The sequence below is a fragment of the Ctenocephalides felis genome, unplaced genomic scaffold (genome assembly GCF_003426905.1).
Source record: "Ctenocephalides felis isolate EL2017-DRISC unplaced genomic scaffold, ASM342690v1 CF-g0.4_SCAFFOLD_01604, whole genome shotgun sequence".
Lineage (NCBI taxonomy): Eukaryota > Metazoa > Arthropoda > Insecta > Siphonaptera > Pulicidae > Ctenocephalides > Ctenocephalides felis.
The window spans coordinates 23,369,149-23,386,127 of NW_020537758.1; the positions used below are offsets into that span (position 1 = coordinate 23,369,149).

The 16,979-nt window shown below is 27.8% G+C and overlaps 1 protein-coding gene across 1 annotated transcript in view; it reads right to left on the reverse strand.

Moving 5' to 3' along the window:
• LOC113373529 overlaps window positions 1–5,598 on the reverse strand; it is a 30,018-nt gene extending 24,420 nt beyond the window's left edge. Inside the window, exons 1-2 of the mRNA XM_026613820.1 lie at window positions 5,465–5,598; window positions 2,244–2,389 (exon numbers count right to left, since the gene is read on the reverse strand). Of these exons, the coding sequence (XP_026469605.1) occupies window positions 2,244–2,389; window positions 5,465–5,598 (280 nt within the window). The remainder of the gene's footprint in view (window positions 1–2,243; window positions 2,390–5,464) is intronic.
• Window positions 5,599–16,979: the final 11,381 nt, after the last annotated feature.

Consider the following 16,979-nt stretch of genomic DNA (forward strand, 5'->3'; position numbering starts at 1 on the left):
AATTAAAAAAATGTACTGCACACGAAACGTAATTATTTTTCTCTGTTTTGCGAAACCTTCTTGCTTATAAAAACAGAATACATGATCATTGCGCATATTTCAGCAAGCTTTTAACAGCCTTAAATTTGTGGAAGTAAATTTTGTAATTTTATATATTATTCCATAACTTTGCGAAAGTCCATAATTTTTTCTGTGTACATCATGATTTGTTTATTTTCTCTAATTACTTTCTACGCTATTTTAAAATTTCATATCACTTTGTGTCCGTAAATTGAGCTAAGTGGTATAATAATATACACAATATTATAATGATAAAGTTATAACTATTATTTATTTTATATCGAAAATATAAAAAATTGCAATTGCATAAAATTAAGCCTATTTATAATTTGTAGTGAAATTTGCAGTGTTTAATTCTTGAATTTTCACGAATTTTATATATTTAGTTCACGTTTATGAATGCAAATAAGTTCTTAATTAGAAATTTACCTGAAGTTTTGATCTTGCAAACGCTACTTTAATATCGTCTATGGAATATTTCACTTCGAAAGCTCATGAACAAGCTTTGTAGTCTAATCTGGAGTAGTTTTAAAGTTTCACAGAGAAAACAAGAAGAGTTAGAGTTAGTTGGGAGCTCTGTCAAGAAGACATGAACATTTTCCAAGCGCCTTAGTTATTGATACGTTCTATAATTAAAACACTGGAAATATTTTTTTGTTCTTTTATTCGAAAATTGCAGTCGGATATTTGACTTTAAACTTTTTATGTGATAAAAATAAATTCAGCGCTTATGATAATGCAAATCCAAATTAGTTTTGTAATAATTCAATCTAACGTTTTGTTATCGAAGGTGCTCCACCAGAGTTTTATAAAAATGCATAAATTAATCCAGGTGATTTAACTTAATTTGATCTTTGCTTCCCATATTTATGGTAACCTCTGCTAATGATATCTATATCCCAAAGCTTTCGCCGTCTTTATATTAAATATTATATATCACAAAGGAGACGTTGCTACATTTCCACTATCTTGTAATATTCTTGAGTCGTTTTTCCAAAGCACGTTATCACATTATCTTTTATGAATTATAAAACTGGTTATACATTAAACTGTCTTTTCATATTGAATTAATGAAATGCATGGTTCAAGTTTTATGGTAATTAAATCATAATATATTAAACTCGTTTTAATATTTTTGCCGAGCTAGAATTTTCGAAAAGAAATTACTTTACATAGAAAAGAATATTTCTTAGAAAATGAATTGTTGGAAAAGTTGTTTTGTTTTTTGGAAATGATAATGGATTGTCAATTACAAGCCAACTAAAAGTTATAAATTGTTTTTATTTTTCGAATTACATGAAAAATCATTTAATTTTATAAAAGGTTATTCAGTTAATGTGGACCATATCAATCTTAAAATGTTTCTTCATACCAATTGTCGTAAATTAGAAATGTAAGATATTAATTATCAAATAATATTATATAAAAAATAAATGAAGTTTGGCACGGTTAAATTCATAGAATATTTTTATATTGTTGAATTTACAGCGCTATTTTTTTTTATTTTTTTTTTTTTATTTTTCATAGCAAGCTATAGAAAGTGCATTCAGCTACATTTGTTACAGTTATATATTATTTGACTGCGTGAGATGGATCGCTATCTTGCGATAGCGCCTTCATAGATGTTAAGTTATATTTTGTAGTAAATCATTGCAGATTCTTTTTTTGAGACGCTTTGGTGGTAAAGGCTTGAGCAGATCTAACGCTAATACGTTTGGATGACGACTTAGACGAGCTTTGTATCTAGTGTAGCAAAGACTAATTTCTTCTAAAAAAATGATATTCATTTTATTTAATCATTGCAATCCACTTCAAATGATTGATTGAATCATCAAATTTTTAAAATCAATATCAAGTAAATTGAACTGTTGGTACAAATTTTCTGAGGTAGTTCGATAAAAATGAGCTTAAAGATTTTCACGCATTTTTGGCGAAAACGTCATTGGTCATTAAGTAATCAGTTAAGTGAACAAAAACAAATAATCATTTTTTAAAAAAGCAATTTTTTTTTTAAATAAAAGGAACGAGAAAAAGTCGAATAAGAAAAATAATTGATATATGTAAGGTTTTAATAATAATTCCATATAAAGTCACAGAGTACTGTCGACTTTATGTATCTACACATGGGGTATATTTATATTAGGACATGTAAAAACTAATGAATGCAAATGAGTGATTCTCACCTAGTGTTCGGAAGACAATAGCTCGACTCTTGATTTTCTTGTTGAGCCAGACCGCGGTCACCGTCAGCGAGTACTGGGTGTCCGGGTGCAAATCCACGAGCGTAATGGCGTCCGAACTGCTGTTGATCGACGCCACCACTCTGTAACTAACAAATACAATTCAAAAGACTGAACACGACATAATTACTAGAGATACATAATCACAAATTACAATCCTAATAAAGCATCTATTCATTTCGAAATGACTGCAATGAATCATGAAGTAAAGACAAGATCATGGTGAAAAACATTTCTGTTCTTGTTTTGTTACTTGTATTTTACTCTTACTTGTACAATTTAAAAAGAGTATAACACGTCAGTAAGTCAATGAAATCTAAATTCTGCAGTTAGATAAACTGTATTGTTTGATGTACTATACAAATATATTTTTCCATCCACCTTCTAAATTGCTATGTAAAAAATCTCGAAATTTCTCATTTCAGCATCTGTGTGTTTTCATTCTATTTATAAAAGAGATTAAAATGTGGTGCATTTCGCAAAATTAATTTTTCAACATGTATTTTTTCTAAAAACTCTCGTAAAAACTTTCCATTCTCCAAAATGCACATATCAGTTAAATAACATTAAATTCGTTCAAATATATCTATGGCAAAAAACAAAATCTATACATAATAAAGTTAATTTAGATCGATTTATAATAATTTGTTTTAGATCGACCCATAAATTATAGGTCTAAGATTATCTTCTTTATTGATAGAGATTTAAAATTCTCCTTATTGTTGCATACATTAACGTGAAGTTATCATTTTTCAATTTTGATAGTGTTAAAATCGTAAAGAAAAGAAAACCAAAGATGTTTCTGAAATTACTCAAAAGTATCATTGAAAATACTGTAAAATAATATTTTACGTTTAAATATTGTTTTTATAAAATTTTATGCAGAACATATTAAGTTACATAAGCTGTTTTCAGCAGCAATATTGTACATACGTAATGTTCCAAATAATTAAACTATAAATTAACATGAAATAATATGAATTAAATATAAATTGGCAGATGAAGAGGTAGTTTGAAATAGAGAAAAATAATAGCAATAAAAAAGCTTCTGTCAAATATTAGGGCCATTTCGTAGGCGGATTCTTAAAACAAATATACAATCGTGGCAGGTTATATGTTATAAGTATCCAAATTAAAATACTTGTGTGTGAAATCTTTGTCATATAAATTCTTGTCATTTAAGTTCAAGGTCTACGTGTCGAGTTTTAATATCATTATTCGTATCTTGACTTTATCTTCAATACATAATTCCGCAAAATTATGTATCATGCCACAAAAGCCATTATGATATAATTGGAATTTCATGCATGAGCCTTTGTTATAGATAAATTATGCAGCAACGACGCAGATTTACTCTGCGGCATATTATGGAAAATAGTTACATCCGCATTTACCTCTCGTCTAGTTTGTAGCTCGTTATTTTTGAACCGGAGTTTCATTTTACTCCTCTTTGGACTTACTTAGAAGTTATAAGTAGGCTATGAACACATTCTATTTTAATTATATACTTCAATAAATAGAATAAAAGCGAATGGATGTAAATACAGACCTTAGTTTTTACCCTGGTAATTTAAAAAATGAATTCAAACAAATACTTGTATTATTTAAATTGCTTAGCAATAAAACTCAAGTATCTGAATATAACTTTCAGATTTATTTCAAATTTAAATTTTGAGAAGATTTTTGAAAAATTGTAAATCTAGAATATGCACAAGAAAAAATAGCGTTTTTAAAAAAATAATGCTTTGACACCATAATCCTGCCCTTGTCAGATAAATATATTTTACAATTATTATTATTCCATTTTATCTTACTTCTGGGCAAACAGCATTTAATAACACTTGTAGATACGTTTAAATATAAATGAATATTAATTCAAATATAAATATAGAAACGAATATAAAAATAAAGGACATCAATACACAAATCATCAGAAATTTTATTATTTTTTCTCAATTTCTGATCTGATTTCTCAACTTTGATCCAGCACATGTCATATGTCTAAATTTAGAGCCCAAACGTTTTTGACGTTATTTATGCGCTTCGGACGGACGGATGAATGCACAAATCATTCAAAGCAAAAGGTTTTTTTGAAGGGTTATAAAATTCCACAAAAAGGTATTTTTTTATATGGGGCATACTAGTAGCGAACGGTCTAAACAATTTATATGTGAGGTCGAGTGCTAAAATAAAAATAGAATGAGGACAACAATAATAAATAAGTGGTAGGTTAATTGTTTTTCGTTATTGTTTAGATTTTAGTACTTTTAATCTTCTTTCTGAAGCTCAGCTCTCTAGCTATTTTACCAAAAATCGCCGCCTATTAAATTACCACAAGTACATACTATTTTTCAGAAGATCACGATTACAAAGATAATTCTCATCATTCTTTTATATTACAAGCTGAAAATGGTTTGAATGGTTTTATATTAAATTGCCATTACTTAAATAACATATATAATAAAGTGCAAAGTTTGATTATTTGTAGCGAAATTTAAACCAATATGTGTAATTAATCACAAAATAGATAAGTTCTTGTATTTTTGTAAGACTGTAGTCAAATCTATCTAAATTATAGAAAAATATATCATTTCCATGCAATAGAAAGCACAGTGTACCATAAAAACTTTGAGGCAGATAAAAATTAGACCAAAAGTGCAGAGCCTTGCATATTGCGTAATAATAGTAATGGGTAGTACTGCCTTAGGGCAAGTTCGTGAGGTTAGTTAAACTCCAACTCGATTCAGGGAAGAATAGTGAGATTTTCCATTGGCATTTCACTACGCAGTGCCAGAAATTAGATTATTTGCAAATGAAAACATATTTTTTAATCTATATTTTCAAGTGAAAATTGACATCGCTACTGCACCACATTAGGTCTTCCAGAGCGCGGGATCAGACTCACGTATAATTGTAATCGTAATGTTGGATATGTATGTTTTTGTGATCAACCGTATATTTAAATTTATTATATGCTCACGCATTTTAGCTACAAACCAGGTTGAACAGCGGTCGCAACTTCAGAATCTTATAAGCTATTATGACTATTTGACATAACTACGCCGGCTTTATAGATTGCAATTTTTATTATCACTGTGGTACTGATAAATTTGCTATAATGTTCAATATCAATTCCGAAAGGATTGAAAGGTCCCGTTACCCACCTGGCGCCCGTTGGTTTGTACATAACTTCATACTTCCTGGGCGAATTGCTCAGAGATGCCCACGACACACGGACAGATGTCGGGTTCAGAAATGTCACTGTGATATTCTGCGGCCCGTCGAAATTTGTGGGCATCGAATCTGGAACAAAGTTTTTATATATTAGCATATGTATTGTGCAAATCGAGGTAAAAGTTTGAATGCCATTCTGACTAAATCATATTATCAATTTTCTCGAATATAGAGTCAGATCTGAGAATATTCTTCGCATATCTTGATGAGACATTACTAGGATTTGTCGGTTTTTAAAAACCGGTTTTTGGCAAAAATTATGGAATTCGAAAACCGGTTTTTTAGTGAAAAAAGTCGGTTTTCACTGTATAAATGGAAAATGACAGTTTTGATTCTTGAAATCATATCGTTTCAAAAGCATTTGATATCTTATCAGTCTGCAATGGTTCCCAGTAAGGTTTTGTACATATTAATTAAGATTTTTATACCAGTGTATATATTAATTTAAATCAGTGTGACTTCTTCTTGAAGAAGTAACTTCCTCTATTCAAACTTAAACAAAAGAGTTTTAAACCCTAGAAGCCACAAATTAAAGAACAGAAAACTTAGAATTATTATACCAGACTTTAAAAACAATTAAGCATAATTTGGTCGCAAGTAGTAAACAAAAGACACGTCGATAGACGTTCTCAATTTGTTTGAATCATATTTTATTAAACAAAAAATAATTAGAATGTTTAAAATTAATTAATTAAAATTGCTCGAAACAGAAATAAAAGTTTAGCTTAATTGTTTTTAAAGCTAAAATTGATATTAACAAGTATGTATCAACATGTATCTAATTTTTTTTTTTATTTAATGAATTTTTTTTATTTAAAAATGTATTATTTTTATTTATTCGAAAACTTTCCTTTAATATTTTCATTCTTATATGTGAAAATGATGCATGAATAACGAATAATTATTTTCAAATTTATTTAATCAAGATAAACTATTATTTTTTAGTTCTACTAATTAAAATTAAAATGATTTTGTTCACTATCTATAAAATTGAACAATAAATAAATTCAGTCAAATACTATTCTAAATTACACTAAATTTGGGGATAAATTACAGAATATTCGAGCAAAAATTTATTTTCTATATGAAATTCGAAAACCGGTTAAAACCGCTTTTTTAGTAAAATTAAAATTGGAAAACCGGTTTTCTGAAATGTCGGTTTTTGTATAAATCCTAGACATTACTTATACATAATTTTAGGTGGAATAGACTTTAGGCAAGTATATTTGCTAAACTTATTATGTAATGCTAAAATATAAAAGGAGTAAAATGATTATATATATTACAGACTTGCTATGTAACAAAATTATTCTTCAAGGTGCATTAAAGTAGCCTGATATGCAATATATTGTTATCAAAACTTATTAGCGACATTAACCTGCTTATTTAGATGTTCGATATCCATAAAATGTCAATCTTGATTATACATTGTTCAGTGATAATGATTAACCAGATTTATGGCAAACTGCACAGTACATATATTCGATGTTGAAATTAGATCATAAACTATGACACGTAGAATTAACATTACACTGATCATCTAAAATTAAATCTGAATCAGATATGAGAATTAGTAAAAATAATCGTATATTATGATTCTGATTTATTGATAACTCCTTTCTATATCTTGCGCAAAAATATATTCGAAATTTAATAAGAATAAACATAAAAAGTTTGAAATTTTATTAATACTTTGTTTTCAGTATATTGACATATATAACAAAAAATTAAGAACACTTGTTAGGATATAATACAGACCGTCGCTGCAACAAAAGTAACATATGAATGCTTTTTCCCTGAATATTCGCAGAAACCGTTTTCAATCTCATTTAAACCAGAACTTACTGAATCAACTCGCGATTTATAGTTCAAATCCAATAATTGAATATCTAATCATTTTAATAAGTAAGCAATGAGACGGTATTGAATTATATATAATACACATTTTCCTACACATGTACAGGAACTAGTTTACTAAACTTTGCTTACTTGATTATTCCAACGGAATGGTATGGTGGTTGTGGTTATAATTGTGAGATAGAATCTAGGTATAATTGAAGTCTTGTATATTATTGTACATAAGCAAAATCGGAGTGTGAGTACAAGAGCGAATAATAAACGACCATTTGCATATTAATATCAAGTTTGCGCCAACCGCCTTACAAACTTATTTGAAATAATACACAACTCGCACACACAAATGTAATATTCATTTCTATATATTGAAATATATATAATTTTCCGTAGATTTGTAAAATACCCTAAATATATCTCATATGAAAAATAGATCTAATTGATTATTGAATCTATTTTTTGTAAAACGGATTTTACAGAAACGTCATGAAAGCTATAACTAATTTTACCTATGAATGTATTTTTAACGATTGCTAGTCTGCCGAGTTTTATTACTAAATTTATGTTGAAAAATGCGAATTTTATTATTTTAAATATGTAAAAAGCTCGAGTTCAAAATGCAATATCACTTTTATTGCAAAGCACGAGATCGAGTTTATAGAAGACGGTCAGTTGGTTTTATAGATTTTCCAAACGGTTATGGTCCTAGAGAAAGGCGGTCCAGGAAAAATCAGTAAAATAAAATGTCGTGAAGCAATATAAGGTCAACTAGCATTTAACTTTTCCCGTAAAAAGAAAATCGCATAATGTCGGAAGAAAACAGTTATTGGAAACATTTCAACGATAAAATTCGGGTCATTTTACAGATACATAAATTCTATAGTTTTTTTACTTCTCATATTTGTTTTTTATAATTATTACCTTTACAGTATTCTCTTTAATCTTTAATATGATGTTTTATTTGATTGTGATCATATATAAAATAGTAACTTATTTTGGTCAAATGGTTTATGGTCAAATTTGTATTTTTTTTTCATATCATTACTGGAAATGCAAGTCTTTTGGAATTTGGTTCGGATGATATTCAAGTCTAGTTTTGTATTTAGATGCATGAATTCTGATTCTTTTATTACCTCATTGGAGTCCTGGTGGATTAGCCTATTTGGGACATAGTTGGGCACCTCTAGTATTTTTAAAAAAAATATTTTGTGATCTTTGCAAAATGTTTATATTGGTTTGACTAGCTAATCTCTATTTTATCCAATTTAAATAAAACGCAATTATCGTCTCCAAAATAGTGCTACGAATTGACTTAAATATTTATTCTAAATCTTAGTATATGTATAATAAGTTGAAGTAACATTGCTTCTTTCATAAAAATTTCAAGATACACAAAAGCGTACCTACTAATATTTATGCTAGAAATTTTGATATGTAGGATCTTAAGTTGGGTTTAAAATTCAAACATTAGTATTAATTAAGAAAGTAAATTATGACTAAAGATTGAGCAATAAAATCAATTGATTCGCAGTTCTAATTCTCAATAACATTTAACTTAAAATATTTGAAGCAATGTGTAATTTCATTTGAGTGAGATTGATTCTGTTCTCATTCGTCGTATTTTTAAATTATTACTAATATTCTAAATGTCAATTACACAACCTGATATTTATTTTTGGACTTAATTTAAGTCAGTAAATGGCTTAACAAATAGAAAAGAGCAAGGCGACGCAGCCGCGCGTATCTTTTCCAGAAATGATATAAAACCGCTTGGGAAATCAATCCCTTAATAGGATCGCCATGCATTCGCACGACCTATACTCGTAAAGTTTTTAATTTGAAAAAATACATATCGTCCTCTTTCTATTATTCCATCGGTTTCCGAGCAAATTCTTTCACACTCAATAAAACTTGGTTTTCCGTTTGTATTTTGGTTTTATAAGTTTGTTCATAAGGATACTATGAAACATACTACCAAGATCGTTACTTTAAGCAAGAATAGTAGTAGGTATATATTAGCGGAAATAGGAATCTTTCATCTCAGATGTATAACCAGGTAATATATACTATTTTTTGCATTATGAATATCATTTCCGTAATATCCCAAAAGATATTTTGAGGTAACTTTACGACTTATCATACGTGCGTTTGAACAATTATATTTCCTCGTCAACCTTTATGCTATGTCATAACAACATTGCGTGTGCATATAATTTCAGTATAGATGAATACGTACGTGTAATAATATACCAATATATTTAAAATACTATGAAAATATGTCTATAAAAATAAAATCCAGAAAGTAATTCGCGATAACGTATGAGGTATAAACCTTCTCTATATATTCAGAATGTTGGCTGTAAGTGCGCCATAAGAAAATAAATATCATCGCATATAAAAGGGTATGAAGTAATAAACTTATACGACGAACCATAATCACGAAATCGTGATAGAGAATTTTGTTTCTTATCTTTTTTCTGAGCAGAGTTAAATATGATAATAAGAAAATTAAATACATTACATTCATATATTAACTAGAACACCTAAAGGGATATATATTTCATTGTAGAATGCGTTTTTAATTTTAATTATACACAATGGTTATTCATCTTTATATTCTAGTTGAGTATTTTTATACATTGCATTAATAAAAATATCTGGTCAAGAATTGTCTTGAGATTTAAAAATGTTGTAAAACATTTTAGAATAAAATAATAAAATAAGAATAGTTAGTGATTTCCCAGGAGTAAAGCGTAGGAACAACAAAATAACCAGCAAATAATATTGAATGTTGTTTCATTGAATATAATTTTTAAATTATTTCATCATACTTTTGTGTATAGTTAATATTTTATTGTTTAGTTAACTATATCAAGTTTCAGTTTCAATAAATGTTTGTATTGATAATTTAATTTAAATGCTATGGAAAACACTGTATATATATATATATATATATATATATATTATTCATTTACCTAGATACCTTCATACATTCACAAAGGAACATTCATTTTACAGTCGGGTAAAAGAAAATGAGTACAATTCGCACTTTGCTAATTTAATAATTCATTGAGTTAACGAAGTTTGATCAGATGCTAAAATCCTTTTATACTTCACATGGAAAATCAAAAATCTTTTTTACTTGCACATTCAGAAAAATGTTATTGTACCTTGGAGTTTCTGCTTTGTAAATTTCGGGTATTAACTTCAACAAGCTTTGCACTTTAAAATATTAATTAAAATAAAAATATTAATACCCCTTTAGCTTTTGTAAAATATGCATTATTTAACAGCAGATGGATGGTTTTAATCTGTAATCCAGAAGTACTTTCGTGTCTATACTACAGAAATAATACCTTCAAAGGTTGAATGAGATTTTGATTTAATAGTTCAATTTATCACGATATTGCATCATTGTTTATGATTTAAAATTCATGTTCACTTTAAATATACATCAAAAGCAGTTCAAATTCATTTTTTATAAGAGTGAAGGGTTTATGTTTGCTAAACTCAAACAAAGGCACGGTCACCATGTGTTGATCTGTACACAACGATAAATAAAATATAAACCTAATTGTTTGCACGTGCAAAACCACGGACGATATCACAATTTGGTCGCAATAAACGCACAGATTAATATTTGGCACTGAATTTTTATTAACTAGTATAAGTTATAAATTTCATAAAATATTTGAATAGCGACATCCAAGCCAAAACTAGATCCATTTACATTGAATATTTTTCCTATTGCACTTAATTATAAACTGCAAAGTTTTCTTGTACCTACTTAGTTTCTTTTGTATTTAAAAACATAAAAATTATTTAATCTTAAACATAAGCCGTAACAAATAAATTGAGCTATGAATTAAATAAGTAGAAATTCCAAAAATCTACCTCTTGTACTAATTTTTCCTACATTAACGCTATTTTATTTTGTAAAACTATTATTGGGGGTTTAACTGTTACTGTACTACGTGATTTATTCCTCTATATAGTCAAATATACTTTTTACTTTTAATTTAATAAGAAATTCATTCTAATTCTCATTAATCTGAGTGCAGCCATAAATACATCTATCAATAGTTAAATAATTTCATTAAAGTTTAAGAGCCCATTTTGAGCATGTGCTATTATAAAGTATCATTAGCACTTTTAGTGAAGCAATCAAATGCTATCATATTAGAATGAAGCTATTAAATGATTTTATATTCAATATCTAAAGAAATAAAAAAGTTTGAACGAACGATATTAAATCCTTAATAAAAATGCAGATTGAAAATGAATTCAAAGGCTTTTGTCAAAGTCGTCAAAGGTATTAAAAGTATCTATATTTAATCTCTATATTTAATACTAATACTAATACTAATTTAATGTATATATATATATACATATATATAATATATATATATATATATATATTTATTTATATTTAATACTAACTTATCAATAAAGCAATAACTTAAATTAATAATAATCAATTGCAATTATTGCAGCTAATAAAAGTTGACGTGAATCAAAATATATTGTCATGAATATGACATAACATTGCGTGCGCTTAATATTTAAAATTAATTACTATTAATAGATTAAACATATCATAAACCGATATAGCAATTTAAATAGGTTTGCAAAAAAATGAAAATAAAAATTTGATATGGTCAATTATAATACTCTAGCATGATAGAATTATGTTGTCAATAAATCGTACATGCTCGATTATATTTTTGAAGTCTAATAGAAGATTTGCATAAATGAAACCAAATTAGCTCATATCACATTTACCCTGAGAGAGGGTACGTGAACTTCCAATTTATTTAAATTACGTCCAGATTCCGAAGCAGAACATAGTGAAATATCTTGGTCTCCATTTAGATAGCAGACTTACTTGAAAAAGCCATATAAAAACAAAAAAGCAGCAAATAATGATCAAAATGAAATAATTTGATTGGCTACTGCGTAAAAAGTCTAAGCTCTCTGTCGAAAATAAGTTGCTGCTATATAAATCAATTATTAAACCAATCTGGACCTACGGAATCGAGCTCTGGGATGTGCTTACAAATCTAATATAGCTATAATGCAGAAAACTCAGTCAAAAATTGTACGTACAATTCTTAATCCGCCGTGGTACGTGACAAATGAAACCATTCACAGCGACCTCAACATGAAAACGGTGCAATTAACGTTCAAAGAATTTAAGGAAAAATATAAACGCAAACTGGACTCACATTCGAACCCTTCTATAGTTGACATTACTCAACTTTTTGGAATGAGGAGATTGAAACGACAATGGCCTTTAGACTTAGTCTTCGATTAGGGCTAATATAATATCATATTAATTGTAAAACTGAGAAGTTCTCATTGGAGTTCTTCTTAGGCATCGCTATTAAATATTGTCATTTTAGCTCATAGGAATCTTTATGTATTTCTGATTGCTAAATAAAACTATGTTAAATAAAAAAAAGAAAAAAAAATTTGAAGTCTCAACAACGTTCAGTAAACGCCAAATAATCTATTATCAAAACGATTTGTTTTTTTTATTATTCGGATCATTACATATGCATGCGCACATATTTCGATCATTATTTTGAAAATTCGAAAGGATCAGGTAAATACTTACTAGCGAATCCAACGTGTAGTAGTAACACCAGCGCCGCCCATAGCAACATATTATCGGAAGCGGGCGTCTGGCGAAAGTGCGGCGAGGGTTCCGGGCGCCCCGGGGGCCATGGGTGCCACCAAGCAGCGCTCCCCGGTCCTCAGCGGGCCCGCCACTTCACCGTGCCCCAGAAATGTTTCCACTGAAAAATTAAAGTATACTGCATTATTATATTGAATTATATATAATATATAAATATGGGGGGGGGGCAATTATGCGGTAAGATAACGCCGTTATGGGAACGTTATGTTATACTTGGTTTGCACTAAAAACTGTGAAAATGCTCTCTATTTGCTTTGCGATCAGGCGTTTTACACATAAATCTATATGTTATAAATGCTCATCACAAACATGAGTAATGATATTACTTTTTGACGTTTTGTAGGTTATTTTATATCTACGATATGCCTGATCTCAAAGCAAATGAATAGCAGTTTTACAGTTTTTAGTACCAAGAAACAAAAATAACATAGCGTTGCCATAACAAAGCTATTTTATCGTCTATTTTACCGCAAAATTGACGTCATGAACTATAGTAAAAATCATTGTTGTACTTTCACCGTGCAAACACATAATTATCATCCTAACACGTCACAAATATTTATCGTAATCTAAGTTCATTCTATTAGGGATGCTATATATATTACTAAAAGCAGACACAAATCGCATATAAAAATTATAAATCCAGTAAAGTTTTGCAAAAGATTCGCATCTATGAGAAAAACGGGAGTCCAGAAATTAAGTTAATCGGATGCATAATTAATTTGGGCTTTTTCTGCTCTGGCTGGCATAAATACTTCGAAGTACTTAAATACTTCGTATAATCGCCTAAAAATGTAGAATGCGGCTAAAACATGTAGTTAATACTTTATGAGCTTTTGTAGCTTTTATTACACGATTTGAATATTTTTATATATTTTTGCAGTATTTTAGATTACTTACAGATATGATATGTTGTTAATATTGCGAAGAAGAAGAATTTTAATGTTTGACAGAGATGAGATTACAAATCTGATATAATTACATATGAAAACATTCGTTATAAGCTGAAAGTCGTAATGGTGAGGTATATTATATAATCTGTGGCATCATAAAACTGGCAATATAAAATAATGAAATATTAAACATAAATAAGAATAAATACGCGTGAGTTATAATAAAAATCAGTTTGTATTTATTTCTTCAATATTTGCTTTCTAAATTTGACTAAAATTGGCCATCCACTTTATTAATATTAAATTTTTAAATATATTATTTTTCGTTGCATTAAAAGCACGTTTTTTCTGAAAAGTAGATAAAAACATTTGATATGATAATAATACTATTATGAATATTATGGAAAAAACCTCAGATTATACACAATATCAGTATAGAGAAACAGAAAATAATAAAAACCATTTCTTGTTGACTCTATTTTATAACACGAATATTATTAAGAGTATAGTTCCATTGCATACTAATCATAAAGTTTTTCGACTTAATAATTTGCTAATTGCATTAATTTTTTGTTTTATTATTTGATTTTGCTTCAAAATTGAATCAATCTGCTTCATGTCATAAATATACACATATTCTTAATTATTTTTATAATAACGTTTTGTTTAAACTCTGTGCTACAAATATTTTTCAAACATTTTATGCATATTTTATCTGATTACAAAATAAGTAATTCGCATTTTCATGGTTTGGTCAAATTTATCGATGTTTTTAATGCCTCATATGTCAATGTCCTTTTCTGAATCGTTCAATACAAACAACATAACTTTTAAATTTATTACTGGGAATTTTCTTCAATCGTAAATCCTGACATAAATCATTTCACTAGTAAAACAATATTATACTCGTATGTCACGGTTTCGATACATTTGTCTAAACATGAAATATAATCTATGATATGAGAAGCGTCATATATAAGGAAGTTTAATCAAATATCTATTATATTATTATTATATCTATTAATCATAATTTTGTGCAGGTATACATAATGAAAAAGCACGTGATTGATATATAATTTTTAATTTAACTAAGCAAAAGTTTGTTTTTGCTAGAAAATCCTATTTGTCAATTCTTTTCTGACGTCTTGTTGAACCAACATGGAATTGTTTTGCAACTTGGCTTGAGGCAAAATGAAATTTACACCTACTTTACTTACGATTGTTTTTTAACACTGCTGGTTTTGACCAGGAATTTATTGATGGATGAATCAAATCACAGTATTCTTTTTAAATCTCGAATGAAATGTATACAGTTGCAATATTTGTTCAGGCACAAATCTTCTTTTCAACCACTAAGTAAAAGCTTTCTAGATAAAGCGTCACTACGGCCTACTTGTAAATAAGCTCCTTAAATTTCTAGAAATGTGCGACTGAATAATGGAATTTTTCTGTTATATCTTAAATATCAACCCAAATAACTTTAATAAACTGATCACACGTTCAAAACAAATTGGTATAAAATTAGGTGTTGGTGGTATTTTGCCTTAATGTTAATTGCATAAACTTTTCGATAGATGTATATAATCAAATTATGATTTAGATAATATTTTAAACTGTTTATTTCTAAAACTGAACAAAACTTATATTTGTAATTAAATTAATTATAGTGCACAACTACACAATTGTGTCTTAAAAGAGAACACTATTAGCTGCCCCCGCTTGGTTTTTTGCTTTTCTTGGATAATTCCGATAACTAGATTTTTCGACATAGAATAAACCATATAATATAAATATTGGTATGGAATGTATAAAGTTTATTTACTCAATACAATATAACGTTATCGTCGCGATATATCGCTGTGTTAACTTCTCAAGACGGAACAGATGATGCCCAAGAGAATGGCAGAAACATGAGGCTACATTCTCATATTATTTATGAGAATGAAACATGATAGAGAACATATTTTGATCCATAAAGTTATAGTAATTCTTTTATTTTATTTTCTCTATTTTATCAAAAACATAATAGTTGTGATCTATACAATACTCAAGTATAATATGTCTGTTAACATTTTGTACAAATAGCTAAGAATTATTTTTTTATATTAGATCAATTTACCTAAATGATAATTTTTTTCGGTAAACGACCTCTTAAAACGAATTTGACTTGCTAATTATGTTATGTCGAATAAACATCTAATCTTGTTTTAATTAGTTTGACATATTTTTTATACGTAATAATAGATTTCTGCAAAATATTTGTACTACATATCGACGTATTCTATTGATATATATTATATATCAGTAATTTAAAATCTTATTTATAAATAACAAAATAAAATGAAAAAGTATAAATAGATGTTACCACAGAGTAACCTATTACACATATATTATAAATATTGCTATAAGCTACTTTTATCCAGAATAAGTTTGTTAATGTGATAAAAAACAAGTTTAATAAATATCACAGCATAAATGTTACACAAGTACCAATAAATGTTAAAATAATCTGAAAAAATTTAATTCCTTAAATCAAGATAAAAATAAAAACGTCCAACTTAAAACATGATGCAAAATTTAATAGAATAAAATTTTATATAACACATGTGTCACCTGTATTTTATCTATTGAAAATATCTAAATTAATATTTATATTCATCATTTTATTCATTCATCAATAACAAAATCTGCCACATTGTTTACGTTTCACATTATTGTGTGAAATATTTTGTGTGATATATATTGCGGTTTGAATTTATATGAGATGGATGTGTCATTCAGCAAAATATTTCAATTATTGTAAAATAATAGCTTTTCGTAAATCGTAATTGAAAAATATGTTGTTATGCTTTTTTACATTGTATTCATGAATACTACTGATATTCAATATTACACTTACATTTTTTTATAAAAACATATTCTGGTTTTCAAAAATATAGTTATGTTGTGTATCACCTTGTACTCAAACATTGTTCGTAATTAAAAAGAATATAATTCATT